Here is a 21,374-nt window from a genome sequence, read left to right on the forward strand (position 1 = left end):
ATTAATTTCTTTTCAGTTTTAATAAAAAGTTAAACAACTTTTTAACTAAAAAGTTAAGTTTTTCTCTCTTCCTTGGAATAAGAGAAGCTAAGATAAAATTTTTTCCATATTTTTCACTTTTGATTTTTAATATCTGTACTGAAGAATTTTACAGCAATCTGGTCCTTTACAAAATACTAGATCAAAGGTGCTTAACATCTAGGCAATTACTAAAAAAAAAACAAAAAACAAAAAAAAAAAACCTTTTGTTTCTGTTTTTTTGTTTTTGTTGTACAGAGTCTACATACTTATACTTGAAGATATTAGTTGGAAAGTTCAATCTCATGTACCAATACTACCATTAAAGTTTATGAATTAATCTTTATTTCTCATGAACAAAAATCATGAAGATTAACATAAGTTTCTAAGGCATTTGACCCAATACTCACTATATTAACATAATTCCACATTATAATTTTAATACAAATTTCAAAAGGACTTAAGGAAACCAGGAGAGGGAGAAAAATTACATGATAGCCACAGGAATTGGATCAAGTAATTGGTTATTCAGGTTTCAAATTAAATGATCAATTTGATAAATAGGAACAACAGAAAAGTATAAGCATACAGTAGGCTTTAATTTATATGTTCCTATCAAAAATAAATTAAAACCTACTACAGCTGGACAAGAACAACCACACACTGAATTTTATTACTTGTAAAAGTCAACTCATGAAGCAAACATGATAACATACTCACTAAAATGAACTACCATGGAATTAATGGATAAAGAAACAATCAATATATTGTATAAATATCATTAAACAAGAATTTCCCAAAAGAAATTGTGACCAGAACAACATAAGTGGCCTACTTGGGAATATATAGTCAAAATAGTACTGGAAAAAAAAAAAAAAAAAAAGCCACAGGATTTGAAAATACAAGAACTCACAAGTCTTCATAACCAGATTAAGAGATTAGAGATATAATGTACACTTTAATGGAAAAACAAAAAAATACAGCAAGTGAGAAAGAACTAGGATTGCTCCCAGTTCACACACCTCCCAACGAATATTATCCTTTTACAATTTTGCTTTAGGTTGATGCAAAGAAAATCAAATTAGGCAACTGGTTATTGGCAAAGTAACCCAGAAGCATGGTGGGCAACAGAGAAACAGCCTACTACACAAAATGGCCTACATATAAAATCAAAGCTAGTACCATATCCAAAATTAGAATTCTAAGCTAATTTCAAAAATCCAAGTTTGAAAACCTAAGAGAAAAATAGTAATTTCTCCTAAGAATGAAAGTTATTTTAAAAAATAGGGAAAAAATACTCCCCAGTGCAACAAAACATTCCCCACGTGGTAGCAGTAGATCATACAAATGAATGTAACTTCAAACTGAAAGATTTTGACTTCATAACACAAAGATCAAATCCCACTCAAAAGAAAAAAAAAAATCACAAAAGTCCTACATAGCACAAGAGTTTAAGTTTACCAGAGCAGGCAGATAAGATTTACAGCAAATTATATTTAAAACCATTAAATAATTTGACAGTAATCTTTCTTTCATTGCTTTCCTTCCCACACTTAAAACTTTAAAACACCTGAAAATTTTTCCTTTAGGGTTGAATAAAAAGCTACATTCTTCCTCCTCAGAAATCTCTGAACATTTTGGGAGGCAGAGACCAGTTAAGCTTGTTTTACCTGACAAACATGTAAGCTTATTAGTAAGATTCTTATATCCAACTTATCTTCTAAAAGTAAAAATAAATCATTAATTTTAAAACAAATTGTGATGTGTGACCATGAAAAACCAAAGACCTTAGTACACAAAATATAATATTTTATATGAAAAGTTATAAGAACTTAATAAATTTAGAACGCTCACAAAGGCTTGATCATCATAGGAAAGTCTGTTTACCAAAGTCTGAAGAAATCTACTTTTTGAAAATGTATGATTCCCATTTCTATTAACTCTAGGATACACCAAATATGAAGGAAGACTTTATAATTCCTGTTTTACAAGTTGAATTCTTTCAGAGGATTTGTGTTGACTTATGCTGGTTACCTGGCAGCATCATGAGAGATTATTAAATTTTTTCTAAGTTATCAATTCTTTTTTCAACATCACAGCAAAAATGGAAATGCAGGCTGCAAGCTTCTGAGATTGTCCTTATAGTTTAAATCCTCAGAAGTTATTTATGCTTCCATCTTCCCAATAACCAAAGTTGAGACATTCAGGTTTCTTTGCTGTCCTTTTTTGCATGTAGGTATACTTTCTTGCTTCATACAGAGGATATAATCCCTTTGATGTTTCAGCTTTAACTGTACAGTGTTTTATACTCTGTATTAGGTTATGTTCCTTTCCCTTTCTTGGGGGCATACAAAGTAATAGTGCTTTGCCACACAAAACAGCTTGCAATTCAATGAAAATGGCGTGTTCAAAATGATTGGAAGAAAAAATTCTTAACTTAGCTGTTATTCTAATGCCTCAAAAGATTTCATAAACTACATCATTCATAAAACTACAGAGAGGTAGTTAGTATTAGCAACGTGAAGCACACTATGTAATCAAAGCATGTCTTACTTTACAAATTTACATTTATACAACTTTGGCAAATATGCAAAGTACCATAATTAAAATTTTTAGTTGTTAGCATCAGAGACGGAGAGTTTTGGGAAGGCAAAAGACATAGGAGATGTAAACTAAATTTCCTAAAATATTAAAATTGAATTTTAAGGACTTTGGCACCTTTTAAAAACAAATAATTGATATATTATACTTGATATAAGTGGTCAACCATTTGTATATACACTATACAAAACAATTTCTATGTATATTTCTCTTTCCTATCTTTTTAATGAAACAAGTTATAAAGCCATTTTATCAAGATATTTTCAGAAGAATCACAACTGTGAGGAAAATAAACATGAACAAAAAACCAGGGAGTACCACATAACCTGTTCAGTCACTCTTAAGAGTTTCTATGTTAGGTCTAAATGAGCATGTTTCATCATATTCTGTATTTTAAAAATGCAAATAAAAGGAACAGCAATAAAAAGCACTACCAATGTTACAAATTTTGTGAAACCTAAACTTTGTCAAATTTTACTGCTATGAAAACAATAATGAAGATCTTCATGTAAGAAATTCAATTTTTTTTTTTCATAATTACTTCCTAAATGTTTTTTCTGCTGGAAAAAGATCACAAATGACTTGATCTATCTTTTGTCTAGCCTCATAGAAAAATCAACTAAAAAAAATACTATGCCCTAAATTTGGCTAAAACCATTTCTGCTGCAAACCTTTAGTTGAAAACTGATAACCTAATTTAAGTAAGTTTGATTTTTACCTCTTGGTTTGTTTTAACTGTGCTCAAGTCAAATTCTATGTGGTAAGCATATACCTTAAAGAGGTTAATAAACACAGTATTTAAAAACAACAATCTCCCTGAGTAGTGGTGCACACCTATAATCCCAGCAACTCCTGATGCTGTGGCAGGAGGATTGCAAGTCTGAGGTCAGCCTGGGTGACTTAGAAGGACCCTGTCTCAAAATAAGATATTTTTAAGAAGGGTTGGGGATGTAGCTTCGTGGTAGAGTGCCACAGGTTCAATCCCGAGTAACAAAAAACTATCTTATGTTCACTAAACTGAGTAAATACATATGTAAATGCAAAAATGGAATCTTTACATAGAATCAAGAATTCATTGAACCAGAAACAGAAATACCTGTTGAAAGCAGACTTTTAGCACCCTAAAGTGGGAAAATCATTAAATTTACTACCTCTTCATCTAGAGTAATATAAATTCAAAACACATTTTTTAAGAAACAGATTAAAAGGTAGATAATATCTGAAACACACAAAAGAGCCTTACCATTAATAAGACAATTGTAATTAAAATTAGTTTACTAAACACTTTCAACCTATATAATTTAGAATTGCTGATATACAGCAGGTCCCTCCAATCCTTTTCTGTGGGATTCCTTTCCAGAGTTTCACTTATCCAAGGTCAATCTTCATTGAAAGATTAGTCTGAAAATACTAAATGGAAGATTCCAGAAATAATTCACAAGTTTTGCAGTTTTGTAACCTTCTGAGTAGTATGATGAAATCTTGAGGAGTACTCCAACCTGCCAGGGATGTAAAGCATTGTTTTTCAGCATACACACATTGTACATGCTATGAGCCCACCCCCAAACTCTCTTCCCTTTAGCTGTCTGGATATCAGATCAACTATAAAGGTATTATAGTGCTTGTATTTGTGTTCAGATATCTTTATTTTGCACAGTAACAACCCAGTGAGATACAAAGGAGGTACCAGGGCACACAATGTAGAATGACAGATTAACTCTGGTACTGTGTAGTAACACAGCAAGGCATTTAGAACAAATCCCAATATATACAGGGTTCAGTACTACATATCGTTTCAGAAATGGTTTTTCAGGCTCCCTTGGAATTTTGGAACAAATTTCCCTCAGAAAAGAGAGGACCATGTACACTTACCCATCTAGGCTCTGAGGAAGTTAACTCAATTAATTATATAATCTTGTACTACTATAGAGAGAAGCAACCTAGCACATCATTAAGTATACTCTTAAGTCAGATTGTCAGAATTCTTATCCCAGCTGTGTGATCCTCAGATAATTTGACCCTGACCTCTCTAAACTTCCATTTCCTCAACAAAAGCAAAAATAATACCTATCTAATTAGTACAATGCTGAATAAATGATATGATGGCTATAGGTGTTCTTTGGTATCCATGGTGGATTGATTCCAGGATCTCTAGTGGATACCAAAATACCCAGATGCTCAAGTCTCCTACATAAAAAGGAATAGTATTTGCATATAATCTATGCACATCCTCATGTATACTTTAAATCACATCTGGATTATTTATACTACCTAATACAATGTAAATGCTAGGCAAATTATTACTGTACTGTTTAGGGAATAAAAACAAGGAAAAAAGTCTATACATGTTCACAATAGATGCAATTTTTTCTCTTGAGTACTTTTAATAGATGACTGCTTGAATCTATGAGTGAAGAACCTAAAGACAGGGAGGTCAGCTGTATATTATTACCAATACTCTTCTTCAGCTCATATAATGAAAGTTTCTGTTTTGTCCCTTCCCTCACCTATTCCTTATTTATCTTTTAGATATTTCATTTTCTTTAAAGACATCTAGTAAATACTATAAACTTATCACCTTCAACAGAAAATACACATCAATCCCAGATTAGTGCTGGCTCTGTACAATTCACTTAACTCTGAATCTTACTATTACCATCTATAAGTTGGATATTCATCTAGCTAGCCTATTTTTGTCAGGACAATTAAGAGAATCACATTCAACAAGATAAGTGAATCTCACAGAGTTTATATAAACATGCAGACAGAACTGAAATTTTTTCCTACACACTGTTACATTAAAAATTTAAGAGCTCAATGAAAATGAACCACAGACTTATTTAAAAACAAAGGTCTAAACTTGTAACTGGTGACACACAAAAAATTGTCCTGTCTTAATTAAGGAATAAAGAATTGAAAACTTTAAAACAACAAACTGATTTTTGGGCCCCAAGTACTCTAACAAGGACATGAACACATTATATCCTTTCCTAAATTCTTCAAGATGGATTCAGTATTATATGTAACTAAATCTTTATGCTTTATACAAGTATAAAGAAAGAGGGGGGTTAGGGTTGTGACTCAGTGGTAGAGCTCTTGCCTAGCATATGTGAGGCCCTGGGTTTAATCCTTAGTACCACATGAAAATAAAGATACTGTGTCCATCTACAATTTAAAAAAAAAAGAAGAGGATAATTTTGTTACATTAAATAGGTGTCCTGTAATGATGAGGGATGATCTAATAAATGTACAAAGAGAATTCATTGCTATTGCTGATATAACAGTGACATATCATTTTACAGTAAACATATTTTTGGTAAACAATAATTTCATTTTAAAATAATAATAAATAATAAAAGTATAGCATAGTAAATACATAAACCAGTACCATAATCCTTTAGTATCAATATCAATAAAGCATGTAATGCATATAATTGCATGTTTTTTTTTTTAATATGACTAACAGTACAGTAGGTTTATTCACACCAGCATCACCACAAACATGAGCACTGCCTTGTGCTACAATAGAACAGCTACACTATCACTAGGTCTTAGGAATTTTTCAGTTCCATCATAATCTTTTGGGACTACCATTACACGTGGTCAGTTGTTGTTGAACAAAAAATTTATGCAACACATTGCTATACGAAAACAAACCTAGATGGTATACATGCATGTGAAACTGGCTATGTGGTAAAGTCTAGACTATAAACCTGTACATGTTACTATGTTGAATACTGTAGGGAACTGTAACACAATGTTAAGTTCTTGCAGATCTAAACACATATAAACATAGAAAAGGCATTTTTCAGCTCTATTATAATCTTATGGGACCTCTGTTGTATATATAGTTCCTGGTTGACAGAAACATCATTATGCAGCACATGCCATAATATATAATAACCTGGAAATTACTGAAAAAGTTACATTTCAGAGAACTAACAACTTTGATACCACAGGCCAAAGACACCACACCAAACCTGTGTTTCAATGCAGGAACTTAGTGCTCATCATTAACGAAAAGATAATTTAAAAAGTCTTTACGGAAACACAAGATCAGGACCTAAAGTATATGATTATATTCATATAATCATGAAAATTTTATTTTTCTAAAATCCCAGTCTAAGATAAACATGGCAAGAATTTTGTTTAATATGGGTGCAGTGGTGCATACCTATAATCCCAGCAACTCAGGAGGCTCAGACAGGAGGATTTCAAGTGCAAGGCCAGTCATAGCAACTTTGGCAGGCCCTTGAAAACTTAGCGAGACCCTGTCTCCTGACTCAAACACAAAAAGGGCCAGGGACGAAGTTCAGTCCCTAAGGTCACTCCTCTACCACAACAAAGAATTTTGTCTAAAAGAAAAACCAAAGCCTACCTATATTTCAACTTAGGTCCATCCTCAATTGCTAGCATTATTTAGAGCCTTTAACAAATAAGGCTAATAGCATCATGCACATTTAGAAAATATTACGATTTTTGAGTGCATTAAAAAGATTTCCTATGAAGCCCACCAATGTAAAATATCACGTTTTAAGTAAGTGCTAATGACAACAAACTCTTGTTTAAAACAAGTGAAGATAATGTACAGTTATTTAACTGGACAAAGAAAAGAAGCAAATACAAGAGTCATCTCCACTAGGTTTCCATATGTCCAGAAATACCTGACAGTAGGAAGATGAAAACAAATAATGACTAAGTTACTTGAGAGTAGGAAATATATAATAATTTTCACAGTAGCATTACATCTCAGAGATTTAAAATAGCCATGCATGGTTGTGCACACCTGTAATCCCAGCTACTCAAGAGGCTGAGGCAGTAAGATCTCAAATTCAAGGCCAGCCTGATGAACTTACTGAGACCCTGTCTCAAAACAAAATAGATGGGCTAGGAATCGACCTCAATTGTAGATCACACTGAGTTCAATCCCCAGAACCACCAAAGCAAAAAACTTAAAAGAGACTTAAATCCTGTTGACTAAAATATAAAGACATGAAAAAAGAAAACAATGAAAGACCAAGAACAATTTCTACATTTAAAAGCAATTTACTCATCCTTCTTATAAACCTTTACAATTTAGACCTATTTCTCCAGGCTAAAAACAAGGGGAAAAAAACCCGAAACCAAAAGAACCAAATCCTATAGCACATAGCTACTAGATATGCACATGTACCCCATTTTTACAGGTAATAGTTCTTCACCAATGGAAACCATGTCACCAACACTTCTAACATACCTAATTAAAAATCAACAGGTTAGCCTGTTAATATCTGTTCCCTCTCCATTTTGATCCTACCATTTAAGAATTACATTCACTGCACCCTACAAGCTGCTTTATTTTGGGTGTGTATTAACACAAACTTATTTCAATGTTGCCTTTTTCTCCTGAAGAGCAAACTAAAATGAATAAATGGCCCTAATTCAGTATTTTTCACAAAATGCCAATTCTCTGCAATGTGCTAGTCAAAGCAAAACTAACAGAATGGGTGGAGGTATGCAGAGAGACCAGAGGAGGAGGACAGAAGAAATAATCAAGTAAGACAAATCCTGAGTACAAGTTTTATTCTGCAAGCCAGGACATTGGCACAGACCTATAATATCAGCAACTTGGGAGGCTGATGTAGGAGGGTTGGAAGTTTGAGGCCAGCCTTAGCAACTTACAGATCCTATCTCAAAATAAAACTAAAAGGTTTGGGGATGTAGCTCAATGGTAAAGCACCTCTGGGTCCAACTCCCAGTACTACTCCTTACCCCAAAACAAAACAAAACAAATAAAAACAAACAAAAAACTGTGCAAAGACTTTCACAGCATCATGGTAAATGTGAATCTTTTACTTTGTGAATTTCAAAGAGGGTGGATTATAGTCCTTTCTTCCAGACTGATGTGGTCTACTTATATTTCTCCAAATACTTCCCACATTTAGAAAAAATTACTCTAAGTTTTTGAATAAATGAGTTCATATCTAAATGAGCTAATAATAATGAAAATAAACATTTATAGTCTTACTAGTAAAGACCTGTCAAAAGTCAATCACACACACAAAGTTATACACCATTGATCTGGGTTAATGCATTTTTTAGAAACACACTTGCAGAAGCAATGTAAACACACAGAGAAATACCTAGATTTAGGAATTATGAGCAGATAACCTAAAAAAAAACTTTTTGTTTTTTTTTTCGTCACTGGCTAGTGTCTATTTTAAAGGCATAGGAGTTCTACAGCTACCCACAAGTAAGGATACTTTAAAAAACAAAATAAGTAAATGTGTCTAATCAGTGAGACAAATCTAATATATCAATATACTGGATTTCTCTGAAAGGCCTAGGTGTCAAGTTATTATTTTTCTCTACAGAAAAATACATGGTAAAACCAAAATCTGTTAAACCTTGATGATCATCAATGTTACCATACAACTAGAATACATGTGCCTATCATTTAAGGGAAAATAAGTGTTTTCAATTTATTCATCAAATAAAATCATTAACTTATTTCATTTTATCTTCTGTCATTTGCTAAAGGAAAAAGCAACAGTAAAAAGGCTAAAAACAAGAGAGGTGGTAACAATGTAAAGTCACAAGTAACCACTGGAAACAGACACATGCAACAATGACTAACTTCCAGGTTTATATTGTAGGAAAGAGTATCTGTGTATTTGTTTCATTCATTCAACAAGTATTTTACTGAGCACCCTTGATGTGCTAAGAACTTAGCTAAGTACCTATTGGATTCGCTAACAATCTGTTACTTGTTTGGAAAATAGAAAATAAAAGACCACACAAGTCATTAACTAACTGCCAACATAAGTGAACAATAAGAATCATGAGCAGAAGACACAGGATTTGCTTTAATAATTTAAAGGGGGAGGATACATTGCCAAAGTTATTTCTGAGGACGTCTTAGAGAAGGTAGAAGTAGTAGAACTTAGGTAAGGCAAAGGAAAGTTCATGATGATAGTAATCCTGGGGGCAGGAGGGCAAGAACAACAGCATAAGCTTAAAGTCAAATCGTCTCTTAGGATAACATGAAAAGACCACTCTGGGTTTAAATTTAGGAGTATGAAGACATGTATGCATGTTTGAATCGTGCTTTGATACATACTACACAAGATCCATGAAAGTTAAGTTGTACTATTTAGATATTATGCCATAGGCACAGAAAAAAACAGAAGATTCTTGAGCAAACAGGTTACACACTGAAATCCATAATCTGTGGGGAGGGGCACAGGCAGGCTTAAACAAGAAAATCAACTCAAAAACTGTTGAGTATTCTAGGCATGGAAGCGTGACAACATGGGCTCAGGTGGCAGCAGGAATATAAATAAGGTCTGTTACAGACTGCCTTAATACCAAAATAAAAATTTATCATTTATCATTTATCAAAGACTAAGCAGCTGTTAGATCTGAAAGGGATCTTATATCCTATTCTCACAGAAAGAGGCAAATTAAGACTCAAAGAAGAGCCACCTAGCAGAACTCTCTTAAGCAAGATTATTCATGATAAATATGGCAGGATTTGCATGTTCTTTGTGTAGAAAAGGCAAAACAAAACAAAACAAAAAACCAATAAGATGAAAACACTTCAACAGAAAACTTTAAAAAAAAAAAAACTACAGCTATGGAGAAAGAAGATAATCATATTTTGAAAGAAATTTCTAGTGGAAATTTTTGAGAACTGCTATCAGAAACAGTTCTTTTTATTAATATGGTTTCTTAAAAATGCAATCCCTCCAAAATCATTACTTAAATCATATATTTAAATTTATACAACTTATTAGGTCTCTTCCAGCTATAACATCCTATAATAAGTATAACTTTCCCACAAATCTATGTACAGTGAGGAGGTAAATTTAACCTATAAACTTGAAAGAAACATGAAGCTCCATCTGCTAATTTCCAGTATTTATTACCACAACAGATTCAGCTTAAATTACAAAAATGGCATTCTAGGTCACATCATGAATTAAAAAAAAAAAAAAAAAAAAAAAAAATGCCACTACTACTTATTATTATTATTATTTTGGCACTAGGGATTGAACCCAGGGGCACTTCACCAGCCCGGCCCTTTAAGCTTTTTTAAATTTTATTTTGAGACAGAATCTCATTAGGTTGCTTATGGTCTTGCTAAATTGCTGAGGCTGGCTTTGAACTTGCAGTTCTCCTGCTTCAGTCTCCTGAGCAGCTCAGATTACAGGTGGGCGGCAACTTCTTTACATTAACTTGTTGCATTTTAAAAGTTGTAAACTGACTTCCTAGATCGTTATTCTATCCACTCTATGTGTTATTTTACAAATGCATCTTAAAATTTCATGTCATTCAACAACATTCCAAAGACCACAATCATTTAGCAAGAAAGACTGCCACCAAGTTTAGTCTTCAGCTGGTTCCAGCAAGAGATCTTAATGAAAGATGTGGTCAGTACAGTTGTGTCTCAGTATTCAAAAGGTTTCAAGGACACCCTATGGACACCAAAATCAAGATTCTCAAGTCCCTTATATATAAAATGGCACAGTGATTGCATATAATCTATGCACATCTTCCTGCATACTTGAAATCACCTCTAGATCATTGTAATACCCAATATGACATGTGTGTTACACATACATAGTTGTTATGCTGTACTGTTTAGGGAATAGTGACAAGGAAAAAAAAAAATCTGTACATGCTTTGTATAGATACAATTTATTTATTTATTTTTTTAATATTTTCAACACAGAGGAGGCTGAATCCACAGATGTGAAATCTGGAGGTTATGGAAGACCAACTGTACATGAAGGTTCCATAACTAGCAGTAACAAGTCTTTGTGTGAATTAACTTTAAGGTTGGATTGTAGAACCCTACCATTACTGCTGTGAATGATAGGGGCACCCTGCTTCTTCTGACTACTTTCTTGTTCATTAATATTTTTTAGAACATGTAGAAAGAAAAAATGATGCAGTAAAAAGGGATAAATCTTGCTATTAACTTCCATCTTTAAGGGCTGTTCAACAGACTTTAAAATAAGATTCCTCAATTATCTGAGGATTGAAATTATCCACACTTTCCCAGCATTATCCCATGTGTAATAAAGCTAAAATAAGAATTAGCTTTACCAATAATTGGGAATCAAACTTGTTAGACATTAAGGTCAAAAAGGGAATGATCTAAATTTGAGACAACAATGGGAGATCTCTTGGGAACCTCAGAACTGGACTCCTAAAGCATTCATTCATTATCCTAACATGAGGCAATATAGGGATAAAGAATTCTAAATCTCTAAATAATCAGGTTTACGTAAAAGCACATGGCATATACTGGCCTAGAAAAAAGCAGAAGAAAACCACAAGGCAAAATTCAGTCTCTGAACTGATGTACACCAAGTAGCAAGTTAACTTATTAGAAAGATGGTCACTAATCCAGCTAAAAAGAAAGGGCCATAAAACAAACTGTGACCAGCTTATGTCAATGAGATACATGAAAGTACTTTTAAAAAAAAATTAAAATCTGCATTTTACTAAAAATGACTAGCTGGTATCTTGGCTTTGATAGTGCAACAGCACCATTACAGCAAGGGTAAGCAGGTCAAGCCCTTGCAAAACTTACCTTGACTGGCCCAATGGAAACAGAAGGCCCCAGAAAAGAGAGAAGCATCTGGCAGTAGCAAATTGTTTTATTTTATCTTTCTGTGGAAAGAAACTAATTTTAAATAAGAACCAGAGCATTTAAAGAATAAATATTTTTTTAAAGCTCATTATCTAGTTAGAGCAGCTCTATAAAGAAAACAAGAGCAGCTCCTTGCTGCTTAGAGATGGAAAGAAACAGAAGAGGAATCAGAGTTGTCTCTGCATCTCCTAGGCAGTTTTAAAACTTGTGTTATTCTGGAATAACAGAATAAAAGAGTCTTTTATATAAAGAACTCCTGCAGGTAGAATCTTTTGGATCTGGTACCTCTGAGTAAAGATTCTCGTACAAAATTAAGGGCTATATTCCAAATATAAAAGAAGAAAACCACTTGACATTCAGCCCTTCTACTTGTAAGATTAGGTAAAAAGAGACACAGCAAGCTCCTTTTTCCACTGAAATTTCACCAATAACTTTATCCATCAAGGCTTAAACAATTATCAAAGCAAAGAGTACTCATTAGCATGAGATCATACATAATTGGCTTTCTGAAATATTTGCTACCCTAAGATTTTTATGATTTATCAAGATACTCAAATGGAAATAACCCAGCCACCTAAGCATCCCTGTATTATAGAACCTAGCATAGGGCACACAATAATTCAAGGTAAGTGAACCTGTTGCCTTTCTTGGATTTCTCTAGAAACTCAGTTCTACCAAAGTCTCCGAGTCAGCATGATAGCCTTTAAATCCAAATCAACTAACTCCCTCAAAATGTCCATTTACAGTTTATGCTAGAGATGGAAGGGGCAGCTCAATAAGTAGGAGTGCAGAAGCAATAAATATTTCTTTTAAAATAATAGTGTTAATAGAAAATGAACTATTGATTTGGCATTGTCCTATGAAGAATCAGAATAAATAGAGCATTAAATCCCCCTTCCCCACCCCTTCACACAAAGAGGAAGATATTTCTAGAATAAAATTTACTTTAAGCCAATAGCCTAAACAATGACTATTTTCTGATTCTATGCATTTACATGGGCCAACAAAGTTTAGTTATGCTGACATAGCAAATAATAAAATATTTACTTAGAACATTAACTTCAATTGACATGCTTGAAAGTCATTAAATTTAAAAACCTAGATATACACTGTCACTTTTAAATAAAAAGACTTCTTAATTTTATTTTTTATACAGAAAATTTACATTCAAAAATTGGTTACAGTCAAGATTCAACATAGGTCTTATTTAATAACAACATTATGTGGGCATCGACTAATCCTTAAATAGCTACAAGCACAGTATTGACCTAGATTTTGAGATTTTGACACAATACCTGAGGCAAAAAATAAAGACAAACAAAACAAAAATGTAACATTCTTACTTGTCCCATTGGTGGCCCCCCCATAGGAGGCATCATTTGTGGCATCATTCCATGAGGTACAGGAGGCATATTCGCTCTCTGACCCATAGGGTGCATTCCCATTGGTGCATAATGCATGCCAGGGTGCCCCATCTGAAAAATAGTGAAAATTTAAAACTTGGCAGGTCACATTAAATGATTCTCAAAAAAAATCTCATTTCAACAAATCACTTACCTGTAGTACACAATATTATGCATATTTGTGATCAAATTATTGTATTAGTTTATACCTTCATATCTTAAACAAAATGAACTACACTAGAATTTACGAGGAGCTTGTAAATGCTATGATAAAATGGAGAAACGTTAAAATCATAAATGGATAGCTGGATCAGTTATGCTTTGCATTAATTTAATCAGCTGCTGATGTGCTCAGCTTGGAGGATATAGAAGGCTAATTTAAAAACTGTTATGGTGAACCTGAACTTTGTCCTCTTTCACACAGATATAAAAGGCAGCTGGTATTTTTTTTTTAAACATTGCCTGTAAAATGCTTAATTTACCAAATTAATTTACACGAGGGATTGTGTTTTATAAAACACAAAAGTATGGGTACCCAGAGACACCTGACTAGTAAGAAACAGTTACTAACCTAACTTTTAAGACAAGTAAAATTCTTTTTGCCTAAAAACACATTTTCATGGACTTGAGATTCTGTTCACTTACAGTCACTAAATACAAACAACTAATTCACCCACTTTAACGCACTTTTAAAAGACAACTTTCTTTACCTATGTGTCCATTGTTCCAGGTAATTACCCTCTGCCAATTTATCAAGCAGTTCCCCCTGCAGATTAACCACTACTAGAGAAAACAAATTTTGCTAGCATCTTATAAAGTCTTACAGAATCAAGTTTTCTTACTAAAACGGGCCTATGGCTCCAAGACGCAGCCCGCCCAGGGTTCAGCACCCTCAGCGCGCATCTGTCTAGGCCAAGCCGGCTGGGAACTTCCAGGGTCCCACATTCTCTTTTGTGCATCCCCGCCCTCCGTTTCTCCCCCTCGAGACATATCCCACCATCTCGAGCGTTTCCTTCGTCCACTCTTATCTTCTTCTCCTTTTGGAGAAAGCTTCCTGTCTCTGACTCCGTTTTTCATTGTGCCGCTTCCCCCTGCCCCACCGATCCCTTACCGAGGGCCGTCTCCTCAGGAAGCCGTCAGCAGAGACCCATGAGCTGGAGCACAGGCTTGAGCCGGACAATCTCCGCTCCCCGTCCCCGGGACCCCGCGAGGGAGGATGGCTCTCCATTTCACTCACCATGAGGCCTCCACGTTCGGCTCCCGTCCCCGGCCTCATCGTCGGGCTCAGACTGCTCCGCCGGCGGCCACTGCCGCTACACATACCAACAAGAAGCGATCTGAGTGGCTGGCGCCCGCTGGGGCCAAAGGTTAAAGGCTGCCCTGAGCTGCGGGGCGGGATCAGTGGGGCCAATAAGCTGACAGGCTTCCCCACTGTCCAATCAGAGTGCGCTGCCGACACGCAGCTCTGCGGTGATTCGCCCCCAGCCTCAGCCTCGCTCGGCGTCGCCTGCATGGAGGGGGGGGAAGGGGACGGAGGAAGTTTCTGCGCCGAGTCGTCTGCCGGGAAAACTCCACCAACTTCCCCCGGGAAAGGGAAGACAACCGTGTCCCAGCTTCCCGGGCTTAGACCGCCTCACCCCGTAAGGGGTGGGGCCTGCCACCTTTCACCCCCCGCCCAAGTTATGCACGCCCCACTAACCTGAGGCCGCCAGGGATAGGGTAGGGTGGGGTGGGGGCGGGGTGCGCAGCTTCTAGCGTTAGCGGTGGCTTGGACCCAGAGCGCGCTCGCGCGCGCCTTGCTCAAAGCAAAGGGGGGGGGGGGGGGGGGGGGAAGGCGCGAGGAGGGGGTCCTGAGAGGGTTCAAGCTCTGTACGCACCGGCTGCTGAGCGCGCGCCGAGGCGGAGGGGGAAGAAGGCGTGTCGAGTAGCGTGGAGGGAAGTTGTGATAGGGGCGGGTAGAACAACGCCGCGAAAGACAGAAAGTGGGTAGGTGAAGCAGTGCGAGAGCGCCGGGCGGTGAGCTCCTGTTAAGCTCCTGTTAGCGGGGAGGCTAAAGAAGAGTGTGAGCGTACAGAGAAAAAAAAGGAGAAAGCAAACGGTTAGAAAACGTGTATCAGATTGGCATGGGCGGGCGCTAGGACCCGGCGTCTAGAAGATGCGGCTTTGGGGCTGCCAGGGTTCGCGCTTGCCTAGAGGCAACGCAGCAGTGGCAGAGGTCTTTGGCCGGGACGAAACGCTGCAGGGAGGGGTGACTTGTCTGCCTCCGGCCTCGGCTTGACTTTCCCTGCGCGCTGTCTTGTATCTCTTCCCGCCTTTTGAGCCGGGATAGAGCAGCGGTTTGGGGTCACACAGGCTCTCCTCCCGCTCGGCGGAACCCTTTTGGCTCCACCCCCCACCCTTTGGCACCCCTGCGCGCCTGGGCCTGGTGGTAGAGGCCGCGGCGTAGCCAGGCTGCTGATTGGCGAGAATGAGGGCGGGGCGGGGCAGTGGGAACGCTGGGCCTCCGCCTTTCTGTGGTTGTTTCCCGCCATGTCGTTTGTAGAGAGTGGCGGGCGTTCTGCTCCGCGGCGTGGCGGTCTCGGCAATCCAGCACCGGTCTCTCGGCCTGTGTATTCTGTTTTCACTCAGGGGGACAGTTGGGGTGAAGGTGAAGTTGATGAGGAGGAAGGATGCGACCAAGTGGCCCGCGACTTGCGAGCGGAGTTCTCGGCCGGGGCGTCGTCGGAGCCCAGAAGGGGACCCCAGCTTCTCCCGCCGGACGGGGATGGGTCGCCCGTCCTACCTGATAAGCGCAATGGCATTTTCCCCGCGGCTACGCGGAGCCGGGCCCAGGCTCGGCGGTGGCCAGTCCAGGTCCTGTCTATTCTCTGTTCGCTGCTGTTCGCCGTTCTCCTCGCTTTCCTTCTCGCCATCACCTACCTGATCGTTAAAGGTACTGATACCCAGACCTTCAAAGTGTGTCCATAGCGAAGTTGACCGAGAACTTGGCTTTCACACCCGTCCACACCTTACCCGACTCCCAGCCCGCTAGCTGGTAGCTGCTTTCACTTGCAGCACTGATCTGTACCATTTTTGCTTTCCCCCTTTGTCTTCTCTTCCTAAATGGAGTTCCCTTGTCCATAATGAGAACCATTTTTAAGAAAGGATCTTTTAACTAAATAGGTTCTCTTGAAATACCTTTAAGTCAGTAAACATATGGAGTCAAATATGAGTACTATTATTTATGCCAAATGGAGAATACCACCATTAAAAGGAGCCAGTGAAAAATGCATGTACTTGAAATAGTCTGTATGTATTCGTAGGCTTTGATCCACAAATGGTTAAAGATGTGCTACCGACTTTCTCCTGGGTACACTGAGGATTCTTTAAGGACCAGGATTTCCATCCCACACCCCAAATTTCTACTTTTACAGGTTACATAATTAGCCTCTTTTAGTTTTGTGATGTTTGTAACTAGATTTAGTACACAAAGTATTTTTTGTTTTGAGACATAGTCTCTTTTGGTGTCCCTGTTGGTCTCCAATTTGCAATCTTGCCTCTCTCCTGATTAATAGGGTTTAAGGGTAAGCATGGCCATTTGTATTCAGTTTTATTGCTGGAAGTGTAGTCTTGTTTTTTACCCATTTTACTTCCTTTGTCTGAAGTTGAAGTATTGGCAGAATCAAAATAGACATGTTGGGAAAGTTTTTTTCCAGAGACTTTCATAGATGTATTATATGTTTGGCTATTGTATATTGCAGTGGGAAAAATCAGATTTGAGTTTAAATTCCAATTCTTATTATTGTATGACCTTGACCAAATTACTGAAAAAAAATTAAAATGAAAAAATCTTGGCTTATTGTACGAAAACCACTCAACGCTATCACTGAAGCACTAGTTTTGCTTCACTAATTAAAATTAAATCTGTTTAACTCCAGTTTTTATTTTTCCTCATTTTGTACCAGCTGGTAATGGGCTCCAGATGGCCTGTAACAGCTTACCGTAAAGCTTGATTTTCATACAGAAGACAGATTGTCGAGTTAATGTGTGAAATTTACCTCTTTATAACAGTGTGTAAACTGTCAATCTTAAATGTTTGAATGCCCATTGTTTCATTTCTTTCTTTTTCTTTGAGGGCATGGGAAGACTGAATCCAGGGGAACTTTATCTTTGAACTACATCCCCAGCCATAATTGTTTTTTTGAGACAGCTAAGTTACCCAGACTGGCCTTGAACTTGTGATCCTCCTGCCTCAGCCTCTGGAGTAGTTTGGATTACAGGTGTGGGCCACCTTTCCTGGCTCACAGTTTAATTTCCCTGTCACTCTCCTTCCCTCTTTTTTTCTGTAACCTGGATAGTTTTGTCTTCAGCTATTTTATTTTTCTTGCTCTGAGAGATCACTTTTGTAAAGTCAAAACCATGCTAAGTATAAGTTCATTGCAGAAGACATTGATATTTTTGGAGAATGGAGAAAGGAAGTGAACTCAAAATCTAGTCTGCCCTTAAATTTGTATAAAATGTCTTTTCAATAACCACCGGATATGAATGCTACTTTCATTTTATATGTGTGGCAGTTGACACTATAGAGGTCTTCTTTGCTTGCTGATGTTCATGTAGCTAGTAAACAGAATTAGAATTTGAACCGGTTTCTGACTCAGGGCATTTCATAGAGTCTTACAATGTTTTCCAAGTCTTTGGATTGGTCTTCATATTACGAATCGTTTCTACCTAAACCTGTCTTTATATTTACAGAATTGCATGCTGAGAATTTGAAAAATGAAGATGATGTAGATACTGGACTGTTAGGTATGACTTGTCACTTGATTTGGTTTTGAGTTCCTATTTGTTTTTTCAAGTCATGGTGAATTAGACAGACTTTGGGGTAAAATACTTAATATAATCCCATGTCAATTAAAGTTGGTTTAGTCAACTTTTTATTTGTATATATTTGTGGTAAATGTTATTAGATTTTCTATATACATGTAGTATGTATATGTAAGTATTTTTTATAATTTTATAATGGACCATCAGTGTGTGTAGCATATTTTAAAAAGTTAGAATATTTAACTGTGACTAAAATCCAGCAAATACTTAGCATTTTAAATTCTCTTCAGGGCGAGGTTCCCCATACCTCTTCTCAGGAATTTAATAACAAGAAAGAAAACTTTGTCACAAACTTAGCCAAGATAGATAATATCATAAGCAGACCCCAGAAGAAATTTAAATTAAAATATTTTTATAAACAATTTTTTTAAAAAGGTAAAAATTGTCTATATTTGTACAGGTTAATGACAAGAAGACTCAGGCCCGAGTTTCTGCAGTATCTATAAAATGCTATGGTTTATAGATTTCCAGAGAAGGTTATTTATGTTGTATTTTTTTATCTCCACCAAAATGACTTTGACAAGTTTAGACCTTTACCTATGTTATGTATTTTATTGCTATTTATTGCAATTCATTTTATTTCACACTCAAGATTATGTTGTTCACTCCAGGTTGGCATTTGAGGTCCATCATATATGTTATCTCCCTCCCCTAGTCTTTTTTAAATTCTTCAGTCAACTTTTTTAAGTCTCATGCTCACATAGACCAAAGTATAATCAGCCTAGTTTTGCATTGCAGGCAACTTTTGTCTTCAAATACAAAGTTTGCTAGATATCACATGGAAACATTTGTCTGTATTCTCAACTCTTGCATGATAAAACGTACTTCTTACTCATTTTATCAATTTATGTTGCCAATCCCATTCCAGTCATTCCTCTTTTAAGACTGTTCTCAGACCAATTAGGCCATGATTGCATTAATCATATATAACGCAGAGTTGTTTAGTTTTTGCACATTGGCTTTTGCATTTGTAACGTTTTCCCAAGTTTATCACATTTCACAAACTTAGTCCTACTCTGCATTTTTTTCCTTCATTCCTAATATTACCCAGGGTTAATAGATGACCTTAAGTACATAGGGAAAACAGAATTGCCTTTAGCAGAAAATACTAATCTAAGGCTATTGTTATTAAATTATGTTGTGGCATGTTAGAAATAAATCAGCAGTCTTGAAACTTTATTTGCTGGTGGTTCAAGGGGCAGCAACCATGTTGCCTCTGCATACCTTGCCCCTTTGCAGAAGGTAGGGTACATCTTTCAGAGAAAACTGCAAGCCACCAATAAGTTAAAACCGTAGCAACGTAGGGAGTGTGGATCAGAATGACCCAGTTCAGGGTACAGTACACTGCCCAAGAAAAATGGAAACTAAAAAGAGAACATTATAGTACATTGTATAAGAATAACAGAAACATTTTTTAAAAGTTACAGAGGTGGAGTTTTCACATGGGAGAAACATTTCTATAAGAAATGGAGTCTCAGGGTAAAATGGAGTTTGTATGGTCAAAGCACATATAGTTTGGCCCATAACAATTATATCTAGAATCAGTTTTTTTATATGCATGTCAAATAATGCAATGCAGAAATGTTAATAAAGTGATACTATGGAATGCCTTCAGTGCCTTAAGAAGCTTCTGGGCAAAAACAAACAATAAAGAAGAAAAAAAAAAGCAGCAGCTTCTGCGCTGTGTGTGATGACACAGGCCTGTAGTCCCTGGAGGCTGATTGCTTAAGCCATGAGTTTGTGATCAGGCTGAGCAATATACATGGTGACCTTTTCTCAAAAACAAGCAAAAACAGACCTGGGGATATAAGCTCAGTAGCAGAGTGCTTGCCTATCATGTGTAAGGTCCTGGGCTCAGTTCCTATCAAAACAGAAATACACACACCAGCAACAACAAAATTTTAAAAATTAGAAGCTTCTGAACCTGATGTCTTTGGTCCCTATCATTCTTAATATCTGCTAGTTAACATTAGTGACTGGGATGAGACTTGTAGCATCTTGCAGTGTTAAGGACTGTTTTTGATTTTTGAGCCACCCATTTGGTTCTTTTATGATTGAGAACTTTCCAGGCTTCTGCACACCTACAGAGAAGAAAATGACTGACCCTTGTGGAGTACATTCAAAGATGAAACTAGATCACTTGAAGAGTTTCTCAGCTGTTTCTGCTTCAAAGCCCTGAAACTGCTATCATCATGACTTCATGATAGAACATTAGTAACACAGTAAAAATTTCCAAGAGAAAGCAAGTATTGAAATTGACCCATTCTTAGAAAGATCCATGTTCCAAAATGCTTTCTTCCCTACAATGAAAAATTATTGAAACCCTGAAGTTTTTTTAGCCTGTATATGAACCTATTAATTTGAGCCCACAGTCTAGTGAGGAAATAACAGTGCTATCTGCATCTGGGTAGGATAAGTCAATTATTTCATCTAAAAGTACACAAATATTTATTCTGTAGCACACTCTATAAAATTGTGCGTATGACCTACTCATTGAAAGAACAAGAAAGGAAAAAAGAAAACACCAAAGGACTGCATGTATATAGCTGATAGGTTTTGGAATTATAGGTTGTTACAGGTTTAGAATTTTATTAATTCTATTTTATGTAATACTTATAACTGTAACAATTCATGAGAAAACCTTTTTTTAAAAAAATCACGAATGTTTTGGGCATGGTAGGGCATGCTTGGGATCTCAGCAATCCAGGAACTTGAGGGAGGAAGATTGGAAGTTCAAGGCCAATCTTGGCAACTTAGACTCTGTATCAAAATTTAAAAAAAAAAAAAAAAAAAAAATAGAAAAAGGCTGGGGATGTAGCTTAATGATAGAGCACCCCTGGGTTTCATCC

General features: G+C 36.6%; 2 protein-coding genes across 10 annotated transcripts in view; one reads left to right on the forward strand and one right to left on the reverse strand.

The window, feature by feature from the left end:
• Positions 1-15,677, reverse strand: part of PRPF40A (pre-mRNA processing factor 40 homolog A) — a 52,550-nt gene extending 36,873 nt beyond the window's left edge. For 3 of the 9 annotated variants that reach the window (XM_079133281.1, XM_079133280.1, XM_079133279.1), the window contains exons 1-2: positions 14,900-15,381; positions 13,603-13,734 (exon numbers count right to left, since the gene is read on the reverse strand). In XM_079133281.1, the coding sequence (XP_078989407.1) occupies positions 13,603-13,734; positions 14,900-15,175 (408 nt within the window). In that variant the 5' untranslated portion in view covers positions 15,176-15,381. Of the gene's footprint in view, positions 1-12,199; positions 12,280-13,602; positions 13,735-14,773; positions 15,382-15,539 lie in introns of those variants that run through there. The other 6 variants (XM_079133278.1, XM_079133277.1, XM_079133276.1 and 3 more) reach the window with 3 other exon arrangements.
• A 444-nt stretch (positions 15,678-16,121) lies between these two features.
• The window catches only part of ARL6IP6 (ARF like GTPase 6 interacting protein 6), a 33,758-nt gene continuing 28,505 nt past the window's right edge, over positions 16,122-21,374 (forward strand). Inside the window, exons 1-2 of the mRNA XM_079133292.1 lie at positions 16,122-16,594; positions 18,394-18,447. Coding sequence (XP_078989418.1) covers positions 16,192-16,594; positions 18,394-18,447 — 457 coding nt within the window. The 5' untranslated portion in view covers positions 16,122-16,191. The remainder of the gene's footprint in view (positions 16,595-18,393; positions 18,448-21,374) is intronic.

This window comes from Sciurus vulgaris (assembly GCF_902686455.1).
Source record: "Sciurus vulgaris genome assembly, chromosome: 3".
NCBI lineage: Eukaryota > Metazoa > Chordata > Mammalia > Rodentia > Sciuridae > Sciurus > Sciurus vulgaris.